Raw genomic sequence first — 15,621 nt, forward strand, 5'->3', positions numbered from 1 at the left:
GCATCATCAATTTTAACAGACACTTTGCTGAGACAATGAGTTTGACTCGTGTTACACGCAGCGCGTTCCGGTTTGCGTTTTCGCCAAGAAAATTCATTTAAAGTGAATAATCTGAATATTAAGCTATTTTTGCAAATAAAAAACTGTTGTTCTAAAAATCTAGTTAACATGTAAAAGGGGAATACATTCGATATTGCAACTTGCAGAAAATATTACATTTTTAAAAGCTTAATCAAACAACAACAAACGTCTTCCGCCAATTTTTCACAGTTGCGGGTGGAATCTTCAAAATCGCTACGGATAATACTAAATTTGTCACCCTAAAATTTAGTGAAGTCTGCATTCCACCCAAAATGGAAGAGTTTTACGAAAAGTAAAACGTCTCAATTAAACTTAAAAAAACTGTATAAAAGTTATTTGAAAATGATTTTGAGGTCAATCGAATGTTAAATAAAAAAGTTGCAACCGTTCTATGTGATATTTTTCCTACTTGCAGTTGGCAATTGGCAAGACGCCGCCTTAGCGTACATCATCTGACATCACATTTGGAAACTACAGTAAATATTTCAGCTTCACTTTGGACTGTGCGTTGATCACCAATTAGTCAGTCAATCAGTCAGTCAGTGAGTCAGAACGAATCTTTTTTGAATATCTATTTTCATGTCTATAGCAGAAGTATTGTAGATTTCAAATAAATAAAGTAGTATGCTGTTGGAGTTCATAAATTTAGTTCTAGTCGGCACCAAACTCTGAGCCTGACTCTTGCTGTTGTTGTGCTTATTGTTGTAGAAGTTGCTGTTGTTGTCGCTGTCTCATTGTTGAGCCCTGTCTTGGCCGCTTTATGCTTGTCGCTGTTCGTCGTTGATGTCAAGCCAAATGCGGTGCACATTTAAAGTCTCATTGTGGCTATTGTTGTTGGGGCCAGGGCGCGCCTACTTCTACCATACGTACCACATGCCACATGTCGGCACATGAAACTGGGCTGCGGATTGTCACGTAACAGGGGAAGGCAGGCAGCCAGGCAATCCCGAATCCCACATAGGCCATGGACTCTGGTCGGCTGAACCGTTAGTTATCACTATGTAACTCTGTTTTTCACTTGAAGCTCTCCGTATTTTATTACAATCCAGCGAGTGCGGCCACCCAGGCGGCAATCCGAGCCACAATGAACCAAAAGTTCAAAGACTGTTGACATTTTGTGCCGCTGTTGTTTGCGTCACATGCAACAGCCGATTGATTTAAGCGCTTTAAGAGAGTCACATAGAGCACCATGTGTCCAATTGGCGATTGAATTTCACAGTAACTGCATAAAAGTCGAAGAAAATATGAACTCAACGAATACAGAGAATAAACCGGTGGCCCCTATACGAGAATGCTGGACCGGGCGATACCCTGTAGCGAAGTAATCGATTTATGCGTGGAAAACAAAATACAAAACAAAGAGAATCGCATAGAAAGGCGATTTTTAAAAGAGAAGAAACGGAGAGAGTGAGGGGTAACAAGGGAGAAGCCGAGTCAAATACTAGTAAAAACAAAAGAGCGTGCTATAAAGATACACACACAAAGAGAGAGAGAGAGAGAGAGAGAGAGAGAGAGAGAGAGAGAGAGAGAGAGAGACAAAGAGTAAGAGAGTGAGAGAGAAAAAGAGAAGCTTGAAAATCTTCTGGACCTTACTTGATCTTATGAAAATCGCATAGAAGAGCGATCCACAATTACTAAGGAAACACCTAAATAATAAATGTCTGAAACAAATGCCGCTTCTCAACTTAATAACAAATTTTTAACGCATGAGATGTATCATATTGCCTGTCACAAACACTCTTACAACATGATTCAACCCTACTGTGCTCTTTTTAATGGATATACTGAAACGGCAGACATGAGACATGAGACACTTTCATATGGCAATCAAAGTCTACACAGCAGCGTCTTCAGTCTATCCAAAATATTTCCAAGCGATTTAACAATGAATTTCGTAACAAAATCTCTATGAAAATAGAAATAAAAGTGCCCACAAAAGACAAACAGGGACAGACACCGACAGACACCACTGCCAGACCGTCGTTATAGAGTTAGCATGACGGCAACTCTCGCATAATATCAATTTCAATAAACTAACAAGCAAATGTGTGTGCTTATGGGTGTGCGTGTGTGCGTGTGTGTGTGTCACAGTCTATATAGAAACATATAGAGAGCAGAGCTGAGCACTCGGATATGAGCCATTCATATGTTGCGTCTGGGGCAGTAGCTTTTGGGAATGGCAACGCAAGGAAGCGCAATAGCTGAAACAGACAGCACATAAAGGTAAATTTCAATTTTATGAAATGAAACGCTGAACGCAGCTACAAATAGTGAGAATAAAACCAAAGAGGAATTAAGACAAAAAGAAAAAAGCAAAATGAAAACAAAACAATAGAATATAGCATATGAAAGACAAATGCAAAAGTAAGATAAGCCGGGGTATACCCGCTGGTATCCTATATAGACATAGGTCAAAACTTCTCACCCCCATAACTTGGTCAAATCTCATCCGATTTTCACGAGGTTTGGCTTTTTGTTCATAGTTTTTCCTCTAGAATAATCTGGCATTAAAATCTGACTATGTAAATTTTAGTCGAAATTCATGTCAAAATCTTACCCCTTAGATTCGGATATAGACATAGGTCAAAACTTCTAACCTCCATAGCTCGGTCAAATCTCATCGGATTTTCACGAGCTTTTGCTTTTTGTTCATAGTTTTTCCTCTAGAATAATCTGGCATTAAAATCTGACTATGTAAATTTTAGTCGAAATTCATGTCAAAATCTTACCCCTTAGATTCCTACATAGACATAGGTCAAAATTTCTCACCCCCATAAGTCGGTCAAATCTCATCAGATTTTCACGAGCTTTGGCTTTTTGTTCATAGTTTTCCCTCTAGAATAAACTGGCATTCAAATCTGACTAGGTAAATTTTAGTCGAAATTCATGTCAAAATCTTACCCCTTAGATTCCGATATAGACATAGGTCAAAACTTCTCACCCCCATAACTCGGTCCAATCTCATCCGATTTTCACGAGCTTTGGCTTTTTGTTCATAGTTTTTCCTCTAGAATAAACTGGCATTAAAATCTGACTAGGTAAATTTTAGTCGAAATTCATGTCAAGATCTTACCCCTTAGATTTCTATATAGACATAGGTCAAAACTTCTCACCCCCATAACTTGGTCAAATCTCATCCGATTTTCACGAGGTTTGGCTTTTTGTTCATAGTTTTTCCTCTAGAATAAAGTGGCATTAAACTCTTACTAGGTAAATTTTAGTCGAAATTCATGTCAAAATCTTACCCCTTAGATTCGGATATAGACACAGGTCAAAATTTCTCACCCCCATAAGTCGGTCAAATCTCATCAGATTTTCACGAGCTTTGGCTTTTTGTTCATAGTTTTTCCTCTAGAATAAACTGGCATTAAAATCTGACTAGGTAAATTTTAGTCGAAATTCATGTCAAGATCTTACCCCTTAGATTTCTATATAGACATAGGTCAAAACTTCTCACCCCCATAACTTGGTCAAATCTCATCCGATTTTCACGAGGTTTGGCTTTTTGTTCATAGTTTTTCCTCTAGAATAAACTGGCATTAAAATCTGACTAGGTAAATTTTAGTCGAAATTCATGTCAAGATCTTACCCCTTAGATTCGGATATAGACATAGGTCAAAATTTCTAACCTCCATAGCTCGGTAAAATCTCATCGGATTTTCACGAGCTTTTGCTTTTTGTTCATAGTTTTCCCTCCAGAATAAAGTGGCATTAAAATCTGACTACGTAAATTTTAGTCGAAATTCATGTCAAAATCTAACCCCTTAGATTCCTATATAGACATAGGTCAAAATTTCTCACCCCCATAACTCGGTCAAATCTCATCGGATTTTCACGAGCTTTTGCTTTTTGTTCATAGTTTTCCCTCTAGAATAAACTGGCATTAAAATCTGACTATGTAAATTTTAGTCGAAATTCATGTCAAAATCTTACCCCTTAGATTCCTACATAGACATAGGTCAAAATTTCTCACCCCCATAGCTCGGTCAAATCTCATCCGATTTTCACGAGCTTTGGCTTTTTGTTCATGGTTTTCCCTCTAGAATAAAGTGGCATTAAAATCTGACTACGTAAATTTTAGTCGAAATTCATGTCAAAATCTTACCCCCTAGATTCCTATATAGACAAAGGTCAAAACTTCTCACCCCCATAACTCGGTCAAATCTCATCAGATTTTCACGAGCTTTGGCTTTTTGTTCATAGTTTTTCCTCTAGAATAATCTGGCATTAAAATCTGACTATGTAAATTTTAGTCGAAATTCATGTCAAAATCTTACCCCTTAGATTCGGATATAGACATAGGTCAAAACTTCTAACCTCCATAGCTCGGTCAAATCTCATCGGATTTTCACGAGCTTTTGCTTTTTGTTCATAGTTTTCCCTCCAGAATAAAGTGGCATTAAAATCTGACTACGTAAATTTTAGTCGAAATTCATGTCAAAATCTAACCCCTTAGATTCCTATATAGACATAGGTCAAAATTTCTCACCTCCATAACTCGGTCAAATCTCATCGGATTTTCACGAGCTTTTGCTTTTTGTTCATAGTTTTCCCTCTAGAATAAACTGGCATTAAAATCTGACTATGTAAATTTTAGTCGAAATTCATGTCAAAATCTTACCCCTTAGATTCCTACATAGACATAGGTCAAAATTTCTCACCCCCATAAGTCGGTCAAATCTCATCAGATTTTCACGAGCTTTGGCTTTTTGTTCATAGTTTTCCCTCTAGAATAAAATGGCATTAAAATCTGACTACGTAAATTTTAGTCGAAATTCATGTCAAAATCTTACCCCTTAGATTCCTATATAGACATGGGTCAAAACTTCGCACCCCCATAACTCGGTCAAATCTCATCCGATTTTCACGAGCTTTGGCTTCTTGTTCATAGTTTTCCCTCTAGAATAAACTGGCATTAAAATCTGACTACGTAAATTTTGGTCGAAATTCATGTCAAAATCTTACCCCTTATATTCGGATATAGACATAGGACAAATTTCTCACCCCCATAACTCGGTCAAATCTCATCAGATTTTCACGAGCTTTGGCTTTTTGTTCATAGTTTTCCCTCTAGAATAAACTGGCATTAAAATCTGACTAGGTAAATTTTAGTCGAAATTCATGTCAAAATCTTACCCCTTAGATTCGGATATAGACATAGGTCAAAACTTCTAACCTCCATAGCTCGGTCAAATCTCATCGGATTTTCACGAGTTTTTGCTTTTTGTTCATAGTTTTGACTCCAGAATAAAGTGGCATTAAAATCTGACTACGTAAATTTTAGTCGAAATTCATGTCAAAATCTAACCCCTTAGATTCCTATATAGACATAAGTCAAAATTTCTCACCCCCATAACTCGGTCAAATCTCATCCGATTTTCACGAGCTTTGGCTTCTTGTTCATAGTTTTCCCTCTAGAATAAACTGGCATTAAAATATGACTACGTAAATTTTGGTCGAAATTCATGTCAAAATCTTACCCCTTAGATTCGGATATAGACATAGGTCAAATTTCTCACCCCCATAACTCGGTCAAATCTCATCCGATTTTCACGAGCTTTGGCTTCTTGTTCATAGTTTTCCCTCTAGAATAAACTGGCATTAAAATCTGACTACGTAAATTTTGGTCGAAATTCATGTCAAAATCTAACCCCTTAGATTCGGATATAGACATAGGTCAAAACTTCTCACCCCCATAACTTGGTCAAATATCATCCGATTTTCACGAGCTTTGGCTTTTTGTTCATAGTTTTTCCTCTAGAATAAACTGGCATTAAAATCTGACTCTTTAAATTTTAGCCAAAATTCATGTCAAAATCTTACCCCTTAGATTCGTATATAGACATAGGTCAAAGTATCCCACCCCCATAACTCGATCAAATCTCATCCGATTTTCACGAGGTTTGGATGTTTGTTTACGATTTGGCCTCAAGATCAAATCTGCATGTAAATCTGGAAACATGTATCCTGGTCAAAATTCATGGGATAATTGTACCATCAAATATCCTTTATAAACATAAGTCAAAATTTCAAAGTTTTCGTTCAAATCTCATCCGATTTCTATATGAATTTGGCATCAACATCTGACAATTATCAAATATCCTATATAGACGTGAATCGAAAGAAATTTAACCGCCATCCAAGCAGCATTTCGCTCATTTTTCACGCATAATGGTGAATTTGGAGAATAGCGTGATAAATATTATTTAATTGAACTTATATTAAATTAAATGAATTTATATTAGTTAATTGAGATAACTTAAAAATTCTCTTTCTCTGGTTACAAAAAAAAAAAAACTAAGAAACAAATATGATAGCCAAATTTTAGCTTACCTTGTTTGCATTTTATTTCATATTTTGCAGTTTTAAAAGTTATTGTTGTTGTTGCTTGGCAATTTTAGGCGCTGGCATTTCCTACGAAAAGATAAAAACTTTTGTTGTGCACAAGAACAAGAACTGCAATAAAAATAAGTTTTTTTTAGCCAACAAAAAATAAATAAATAAATAAAATAAAAGGCATTTTATCGAACAAAACTTTTACTTGATTTAAGGAAGTCGCAAATAAAGCACAAGTATTTTTCTATACATATATCTGAGTAGAAAGATTTGACAGTGCATAAAAGACGCACAAAAGCGTGCTACGAAATTTGTCACTCTTCAAATTTGCTGCTGTTGTTGTTGTTGTTATTCTTGTGTGCAGCAGAGGAAACATTTTGATGCATTCGTGTATGACAAGTTAAATGAACATGTTGGGTGTGCCCGAGCGGCGAGAAATTGCCAGAGAATTATAATGCCAGATAAGCCAGTTGCTGTTTGTTGTTGTTGTTGCTGTTGTTGTTGTTGCTGTTGCTTCCGCTGTCAGTGCTGACATTTTGCAACTTATGCAAAAGCAACTTTTACATGAAGTGCCAAATGTCAGCACATTTGTGTCTCATTGTCCTCGTCGTTTGTTAAATTAATGCACAGCCAACATGGCGTATACTTGTTAAATGCAGAGCAGCAACATCAACGGCAGCAACATCAACGCCAGCAACATCATCGACAGCAACAGCAGCAGCAACAAAACGCATTTGCATAGCTTAAACTCAACTTGACTTGGAGAATTCTTTAATGCAGAACTCAAATGCAGTTTTTCTTTAGGTTCTCATTCAGTTTTACGGCCAATGTGAGCCTGGTGCTGATTACTTGAATACCCTGTTTAAAATGCATGAAAGGTTTTAATCTGTCCAATTCTTTAATTATCTATACTGATAATAAGCGCTATTTATGTTCTCACTTCCACACGCAAATCTTGTTTAATTCAATTTTGTATGTGAATATATGTATGTATGTATTATGTATGTATGTACATACATATGTATGATTGTATTCATGCATGTATTTATTTATATATGTGTTTATTTTTCTATACATGTATGGTCTATTTTACCAAATACACACAAAGCTTATCTCTTGCTGCTCTATTATATAAAGAGTATCGTATTTTAAATGTTGCCCTTCTACTCGATTCTCACGAATTCAAGTAGCACCCTTTAGTTTTCATGCTCTCTCTCTCTCTCTATCTCTCTCCCTGTCTACAACTCCATTTCTCTATCTCATTTAAATTCCTATGACTTGCATTTACTTTGATCTGATGTATATAAAATAATAGTGCATGGATATGTGAGTTATTATTTGCCCCAAGGTTACCCCAGGTTTGCACGTTTTCGTTTTAACATTTTACAGAGTATATTTAAGTCAAGCACACTTAAAACATGCTCAAGGCGTTATTCGCTTATTCTTTTCTGAATGTTGCATTTGCTTTGTTATCCACAAACTGGCAGCCTTTTGTGCCTTGGCATTGTTGCTGCCGGCTGCCTTAATGTAGGTGAATGGCGCCAAGAGCAAAGAAAATATAGAAAGAGAAGCCAAAGTCGGAGTCGGAGTCGGAGTCGGTTGAAAAGTTGGCAGCTGTGGTCGGGCCACAACCTTAACCCAATTTGCAACAGCTTCGCTGGCAATTAAAAAGCACTTTTTGGCTAGGAAAAAGCAGAAGAAAGCGTTTCCCTAGCTTTAAAATTAATATGCTGAAAATCTGGAAACGATTTGCAACTAATAGGCAAAGGCTTAAAATTGCATTAAAACTTTTACAAGCTGCACACGCACATGCATGCTTGTATGTGTGTGAGTGTGTGTGTGCTTGAGTGTGTGTGCGATGTGAAAATTCAATAAGCTGAAAGTTGCGGGCAAAAAGTTTGCAGCCGCCGGCGGCCTTTAAGCGCACAACTTGAGAGCTCTTAAAGCAAAAGTTTTAGAAGAAAGAGCAGAAATATTTTACGGACAAAACAGCAAGTAAAGGCATGAAATCATAAGCATTAACCAAAAGTGATCAAAAAAAAAAAAACTTCTGGCCAAGGAAATGGATTTGTTTGGCAACTTCTTTTTAACAAGCTCGTCCAACTCTTTCCCAACCCTTCCCCAGATGCTGTAAGGTGTTTGAAGGCATAAAACCCATGGCCATGCAGGATATACGACTACGTCTCGAGCCGCAACACAGTACAGCCGCGTTCTCCAACTCGCCAGCAGCAGCAGCCGCATCCAACGCGGAGACAACGCTCATCGAGACGGGCGACACGACAGGCCCAGCAACAGGCTCGCCCACAGCTCGACCCCTGGCTCAGCTGCTGCCCGAGCTAAGTTTCAGGTAAGTTGTCGCTGCTTTTCAAGTTGGTCACAATAAGCAAAACTCGCACCTATTCACGCAGCCCACCCACAACGGGCGGCACAACAGGCCCAACACAGCAGCATTTCTACCATCAACATCAACATCATCATCATCAGCATTCGCATCCGCATTCGCATTCGCATCCGCATCCGGTTCAGCCGCGTGCCTCGCCGCGGCATCACGTGGAGCAGCTGCAGTTGCTGCACAGCAGCCATCACGCACACAGCCATAACAATGGGCAGGAGCAGCAGGTGCCACGTTCGCCCAGCTCCGAGGAGGACAATTCCCCAACTGAAATGAATAATTGTCGTCGTTTGGTTGATAAACCCCCTCTGGTGAGTCAAACTTCTACACTATTTCGATCGCAGAGAATCTTATACACAAGAGCTTTAAAATATGGGCAAATGCTCATCAACATTAAGGCACAATATTATATAGACGGTATAGGGAAAATCATATATAAGCTACTTTCAATCAAAACCCAAAGCTATCTAATACTTGCAAGTGCATCTAATCTTCGACAAGCCCAGACAAGCTATTCATTCTTGTTCTATGAAATATTGCAATCTGTTCTCATTGTGCTTGGAATCGTGTCCTTTTTGTAGCATAAATCTGCTTACGCTGATGATTTCAGTGGTTGGTTAGCAGAAATCGATTCAATTTGAATGCCAATGCAGATGCCAAGTCAAATAAACTGCCAAATTGAAATGAAAGTCGGGCTAAAAATGAACAAATTGCAACAACAAGAAAAAGTTGCATACTTTCAGGAGTCTTACCCAAAGCAGCGCAAGGCAGCAATAGTTGCTGAAAGTAAAAAACTTTCAAGAAATATCATTAATATTGGCAACTTGGCAAATGTATATTGAGAGCGACGCGAGTGCCACGGGACTTGCGAAATATTCAAGAGAAATGTGTAGCAAAATGAAGCAGTTGAACAAATTCCTTTTGATAAATATGATGTTATTTAAATGGTTATAATATTACTCTCAACTTTATCTGAGCTTGCTGTTAAAGCTAAACTGCCTGTCAAGCCGCCATTCGCATTTACATGTGCTTGTTAACTAATCTGATGTCAAAATTTAACTAAAATTAAGCATATATGGCAGCATTGAGGAAGGCCTGTTAACTTATCGAACCTATCGACTATTGTTATCGACACAGAGTTGCCACACTTCCAAGTAATTTTAACATTTTCTCTGACAAGAGGATAAATACACTTTGCTTATAAAAATAAGTTTCTATTTGCTATTATTTTTTTTTACTATTAGGTTTCCCATTTCTAACTATCATGAACATTTAACATGAACCTAAAGCATCTTTCAGCTGGCACAGTTTGTTTTCAGTCTCTCTCTCTCCCTCTCTCTCTCTCCCTCTCAATTTATTTACTCAAAAGCAGTAGCTTTTTTTAATGCACTTCAACTTAAGTCAAGTTTATACAGAAAAGCAGCTTTAGCTTCAAGAGCGACAAAAACTTTAGAAGCTTTAACTGGCAAACAAATTGCCATCACTCGAAAATCAAATGCAATTTAGCAGGCACTTCGAACGGCTTGGTACTCGGTGTACTCGAAAAATGTTTGCCACTAAACAAGACCCAAAAGCGTTCATTAAATTAATTTGCAAAAATGCAAATTTTCAAGCTAACGGCACTTTGGCACGCGCCGCCGGCAATTCCAACAAGAAACAAAAGCAGCGTCAACAGCAACAACAACAACAACAACAACAACAACAAAAACAACAACTGGAAAGCTGAAGTGCAACGCGCCATATTCTAGTGCATTCTCACACGCACACACACACACGGACACAGAGGGCCGCCCGCTGAGAGAGCGAGAGAGTGTGTGTGTGTGTGTGTGTGGGAGATGAAAAAGTTGCAGCAGGCAAATGGCAGCCAAATGCCGTTAACTTAGTGACTTTATGACACATAAATCGCAGCAACAATGCCGACAAAACCCTCTCGCTACAAACACACACACACACATATATATATATATATATATATATATATATATATGTATGTATATGCTATAGGCCTACAGCTGACAGCTGCAGCTGTCGGCAACGGGCGAAACTTTGCTGCCAACTAAAAGACAGACAAAAGATGCAGCGAAGGAGAGAGAGAGAGAGGAGTGCAAACAGGACAAAATCAAAAGGCGGCACAACCAACTTAGAATGCACTAATTGAGAGTGATCGACTGTGTAATACCCTGTTTGCAAAAGAAAAGATAAAAGTAAAAAGCAAATTTCACAATATTCAAGGTTTAACGTAGGAAAAAATAGGAATGTTATCAACTCGACTAGCACACACCCTAGAAATATAAAATTATATAAATAATTGCTGTTAAATATTGAGGCTTTAGCAGAAATCAAATGCCAGCACAAATAAGAAGTTTGATAGTAAAGAGAGAGATTAAAAAAATCGCAAGTGAATGTTTTTAATTAAGAGGATGAAGCTATTTAAAATGTGACATTATCCCCAAAAGGGTCTTAGGAGAGAAAATACTATAGATATAATTTAGTAGTTTCGGTTTATAGTTTATAGACAAACAGATAGAGAGAAAGAGAGATAGAAAGATACAGAGAGAGAGAGAGAGAGACATGATCAAAGAAATAAACAACATTTACCCAAAAGGATAACAAAATTCTGCCCATTACAAACGTACCATAATCGTCGACATACCCCATTTGAGTCATTTGTTAATTACAGGGTATTCAAAAAGGAGTACTTTACGAATGCTTTCAACTTAGACACGCCCCCGGCCCAATTGTTCCATTGTTCCCACAATGCCTACTACCTTTTGCCTGTTCTTGCCGCACTCTTCCTCTTGCCCCCGTTCGCCTCTCGTTCCACATCTTCTTGTCTATTCTCTCTTTGCGTTTGCCTTGCATTTTTTGTATATTTACGCCTTTTTCTAGCAGTTGTCAGTTGTCGGATTTGTCGAGCATCGCCTGCCGAGTGCCACTTGGGCGCATTCTCTTGCACTTGCTACGGATTTTGCATATTGCGATTGTCTTTTCTCCAATGTCATTAGCATAATGGGGCCATTAGGTTACCCCACCACGCCCCCTTGCCCCCGGCTGCCCCTCTGGCACTGATTGCATACTTAACGATAAAAACAAGTGCCGACTGCCAATTCAATTAGCTGCAATTGCAAAATGATTCACAGTTGGCAGCAAAGTAACAAACTCTTAACTCAAAAAGAATTGAAGCACATTCTATTATTGAATCTTTTACTGGGTAGAAGCTAAATAAAGTGTATCTTTTAGCGTGTTGTTCGATTTGATGACTAGAAATTGATCACAATTAAGAAACTTAATAGTAATAACAATAAATTTAAAAACAAATTGCCTACTTTGAATATAAAAATCAAACATATTTGAAAAATACATCATAATTTCGAGGAAAGTTCTACAAAACTTGTCTTTAAAGTGAAAGATACTTGACCTATATATAATATTCGAAAAGCTATATGTCAACCCTAAAAGATTTGCTCAAAAACCGGTTTTCGATATCGATTTTTATCGATTGCTTGAAAACAAGGCATGCATTATCGATTATCGGAAACAAACTCGTACAACTTCGATTTAAAATAGGTTCAATTTAGATGAAGAATCACTCTAGAGGTTATTTATTCCCAAAATCTATAAACTTAAACAAATCTCTAAAATCTTAAAGTCCACGTAGAGCATTCACCATAAATTTGTGGATTTCTCTTTGTAAAACTTTACCTAATACCGAGCAAAGTAGTGTTAAAGAGTGTACGCTAGTTAAATCACATCCTTATGCATATTCAACAGCTGCAAGTTCTTAGAAAATCCACATAATATTTGTATAGAAAGCTCCCATTTGTAAGTATAACAAAATGGACTCTGGTTGCCTTTCCAGGAAGTTCAACAGGCAGCGGCCATTGAAAGCAGCCACATCAAAAGAGAATATTTTGGCTCCGACCATTTTGGCAGCTACATAAAATCAACATAATTATAACAAATTAGGTAAATAACTTATAAGGCCGAGGCTGGTAGGCAGGGGAGGGTGTGATTGTGGGGCCTGCCAGCAGCATTCAACACTTGGTCGGAACTGTCGACTAATTGGAAGCGCTTTAAATGGCGCCCTGAAAGCACGTAAAACTTTCTGCTTTAACTCATTTCAAAGTAATTTACCGCAGCCCAAAATGAAAACAACTTGTAGGGCAAGTTGTGGGGCTGCCAAGTACTGAAAGTACCGACTACATAGTTAACATTTCATTGCTAACCAAAAATGTTACACATCAATTTAAGGCGGTTGCTTGTTGCTGTCATGCCCTGTATGCACTTGAAGTGGGGTATATTGCAGCTGTACAATCGGGGAAATAGATCATTTTTTCGATAACACAACATTTTTCACAAATAAATCGATAAATATCGATTATTAGTTAAGGCTTTTGGAGCATATCTTCTATTTAACCAGATATGAGTAAGCCGAAATTGGCATAAAGTTCCCTGTTTAAGATATCATTCAGCTCATTTTTTCGATAGCACTACATTTTTTACTAAAATCGATAAGTTTCGATTATTAGCAACGAATTTTTGAGCACATCTTCCATATTACAACAGAAAAATACAATAAAATTTTCATAAAGTTCCTCGTTTAAAATATCAATTCATTATTTTTTTTGATAACTTCAGATAATAAACAAAATTCGATAATTATCGATTACAAGCTCTTTCTTTTTGGGTATATATTCTAGACTATATGAGATGAATGGCTCACATTTGGCATATAGGTTCTCGTTGAAAATATCAACCAGCTCACTTTTGCGATAACCCCAGCTACTTTACTAAAATCGATAAATATCGATTATTGATTGAAGGTTTCAGAGCACATATTGTAAGCTTTAAGAACCTAATGCGCCAAATTTAACCTACAGAATCTTGATCAAGACTAATTTTTTCGATAACGGAATTTTGAGCCTATATTGTAGACCATAAGAAAAGCACATGCGAGGGTATCTCCTCGTCGAGCACTGCCAACCAACTTTGTCGTGGTTTTGTTGTTCTGTCAAACTAAAGTGATTTCGTTGTTAGCTGGCTTTGTGGCCAGGCTGAAAACAACGGCAACTTTGATTATAAAATGGTTTCGCAACTGTTGAGGGCCAAGTAAATTGCAATTATCGCGTTGCGTCGACAACAACAACAAGAACAACATTCTGTCCAAATTGGCAGCCAAACACGAATCCGAGACATGCAAATATACGTAACAATATGCCCATTCCCTTGACTCATTTGCAGGTTAAACGCCTCACCATGGGCATTGGACTGCTGCGCGGCACCGAGGACAGCCGCCCGCTGGTGCACAACACCTGCTCCTCCTCGCTCAACTCGGGCTCATCGCAGACCATTTCGGATGGCTATGTGAACGAGGCCATCTGCGAGCCGGATAAATATGTTGCAAGCAAATTCGGTGACTCCTGTCGTCAATCGCTGACGGCCCTGGAAACGGCCACCCAACGGTTACAGTCGGAGCTGCCCAACAGCAAGAAATATTTGCGTGAGACGTGCAGCGGTAAGAATCTATCGAATTTCAGTTATTACAGGTGAAAAATGGGTGAAATGGTGAATGCTTTCTCTTACATCTGAGCGATATGTAAGAAAATTAATGTATGTCAAATTTTACGCAAAAATTTGATTTAATTTCATCATCTTATGAACAAATAATAAACGAAGACTACATATTGTACATTAAGTTTCACTTTGGAAGGTGAAAAATGAGTGATGAATGTCAAATTTCACTCTGTAAAAGGAAAACTTGCAGATTAATTTTTAATTTGTACCAAGTTGTGAAAATTTGACAAATGGTGAATGAAGACCACATATACTATACCCAGAGATCCACTTAAAAAGGTGAAAACTAATTGAAGTTCTAATCTTTGTCAAATTCCACTTATATGGGTGGGAACCTGTTGAAAGATTTGTTTTTTCAATATTACGATATTAAATTTATAAATGTGAAAAATGGATTTAAGTTTTACTCTTTTAAAGGTGGAAAACTGTTTAGTCATTTCATTGATATGAAAACAAATTAGGTTCCACAGAGAGAGGTGAAAATTTGATGAAAGATGAACGAAGACCACAAGTTCCACTTAGAAAGGTGAAAAATAAGTGAAACTCTGCACGTGAAATTCCACTTATAATGGTTAAGCATATGCAAATTAATTTGAGACGTAACTAAGACTGACACCTCCATTTTTCTAGATTAATAATAGTTTTCGAAATGGTGTTCAATGTATTTTTGGCAATCCACTAGTGCACGTGGAAATGGGAAACCAAGTTTGTGTGGCGAAAGTTCAAGAAGAGAAACCTTGAACCTTGAAGCTAATTTATTCTAATAACATCTTTTTTATCTTCTCTCTCTCTCTCTCTCTCTCTCTCTCTCTCTCTCTCTCTCTCTCTCTCTCTCTCTCTCTCCCTCTCTCTCTCTCACTCTCTGCCTTTTTCTCTCTCTCTCTCTCTCTCTCTCTCTCTCTCTCTCTCTCTGCCACAGCAAACTCCAGTCCGAAACTGTTTGCGGCGAATTCACCATTTCGCCTGGACAACCTGAGCCTGGCCGAGCAGCAGGAGCTGAAAGGCGCCGCCTGGTATCAGGCGGGCATACCCAGAGAGATTTCACTGGAGGTGCTGTCCCGCCAGAGTCCGGGCGCCTTTCTGGTGCGCCAGAGCAGCACCAAGCCGGGCTGCTTTGCGCTGTCGCTGCGCGTGCCGCCGCCATCGCCGCGCGTCGCACACTATTTGATACTCCGCACGCAGCGGGGCTACAAGATCAAGGTAAGAGTCTCAAGAAGTTCCCACTTATGCAAACACTT

General features: G+C 38.1%; 1 protein-coding gene across 2 annotated transcripts in view; it reads left to right on the forward strand.

Moving 5' to 3' along the window:
- LOC115767668 (protein sprint) overlaps positions 1–15,621 on the forward strand; it is a 267,104-nt gene that overhangs the window by 249,732 nt on the left and 1,751 nt on the right. For both annotated transcript variants that reach the window (XM_030711957.1, XM_030711956.1), the window contains 4 exons: positions 8,543–8,764; positions 8,826–9,120; positions 14,051–14,324; positions 15,303–15,583. In XM_030711957.1, coding sequence (XP_030567817.1) covers positions 8,574–8,764; positions 8,826–9,120; positions 14,051–14,324; positions 15,303–15,583 — 1,041 coding nt within the window. In that variant the 5' untranslated portion in view covers positions 8,543–8,573. The remainder of the gene's footprint in view (positions 1–8,542; positions 8,765–8,825; positions 9,121–14,050; positions 14,325–15,302; positions 15,584–15,621) is intronic.

This window comes from Drosophila novamexicana, unplaced genomic scaffold, assembly GCF_003285875.2.
Source record: "Drosophila novamexicana strain 15010-1031.04,08,12 unplaced genomic scaffold, DnovRS2.1 tig00001433-arrow-arrow-pilon, whole genome shotgun sequence".
In the NCBI taxonomy this organism is placed as follows: Eukaryota; Metazoa; Arthropoda; class Insecta; order Diptera; family Drosophilidae; genus Drosophila; species Drosophila novamexicana.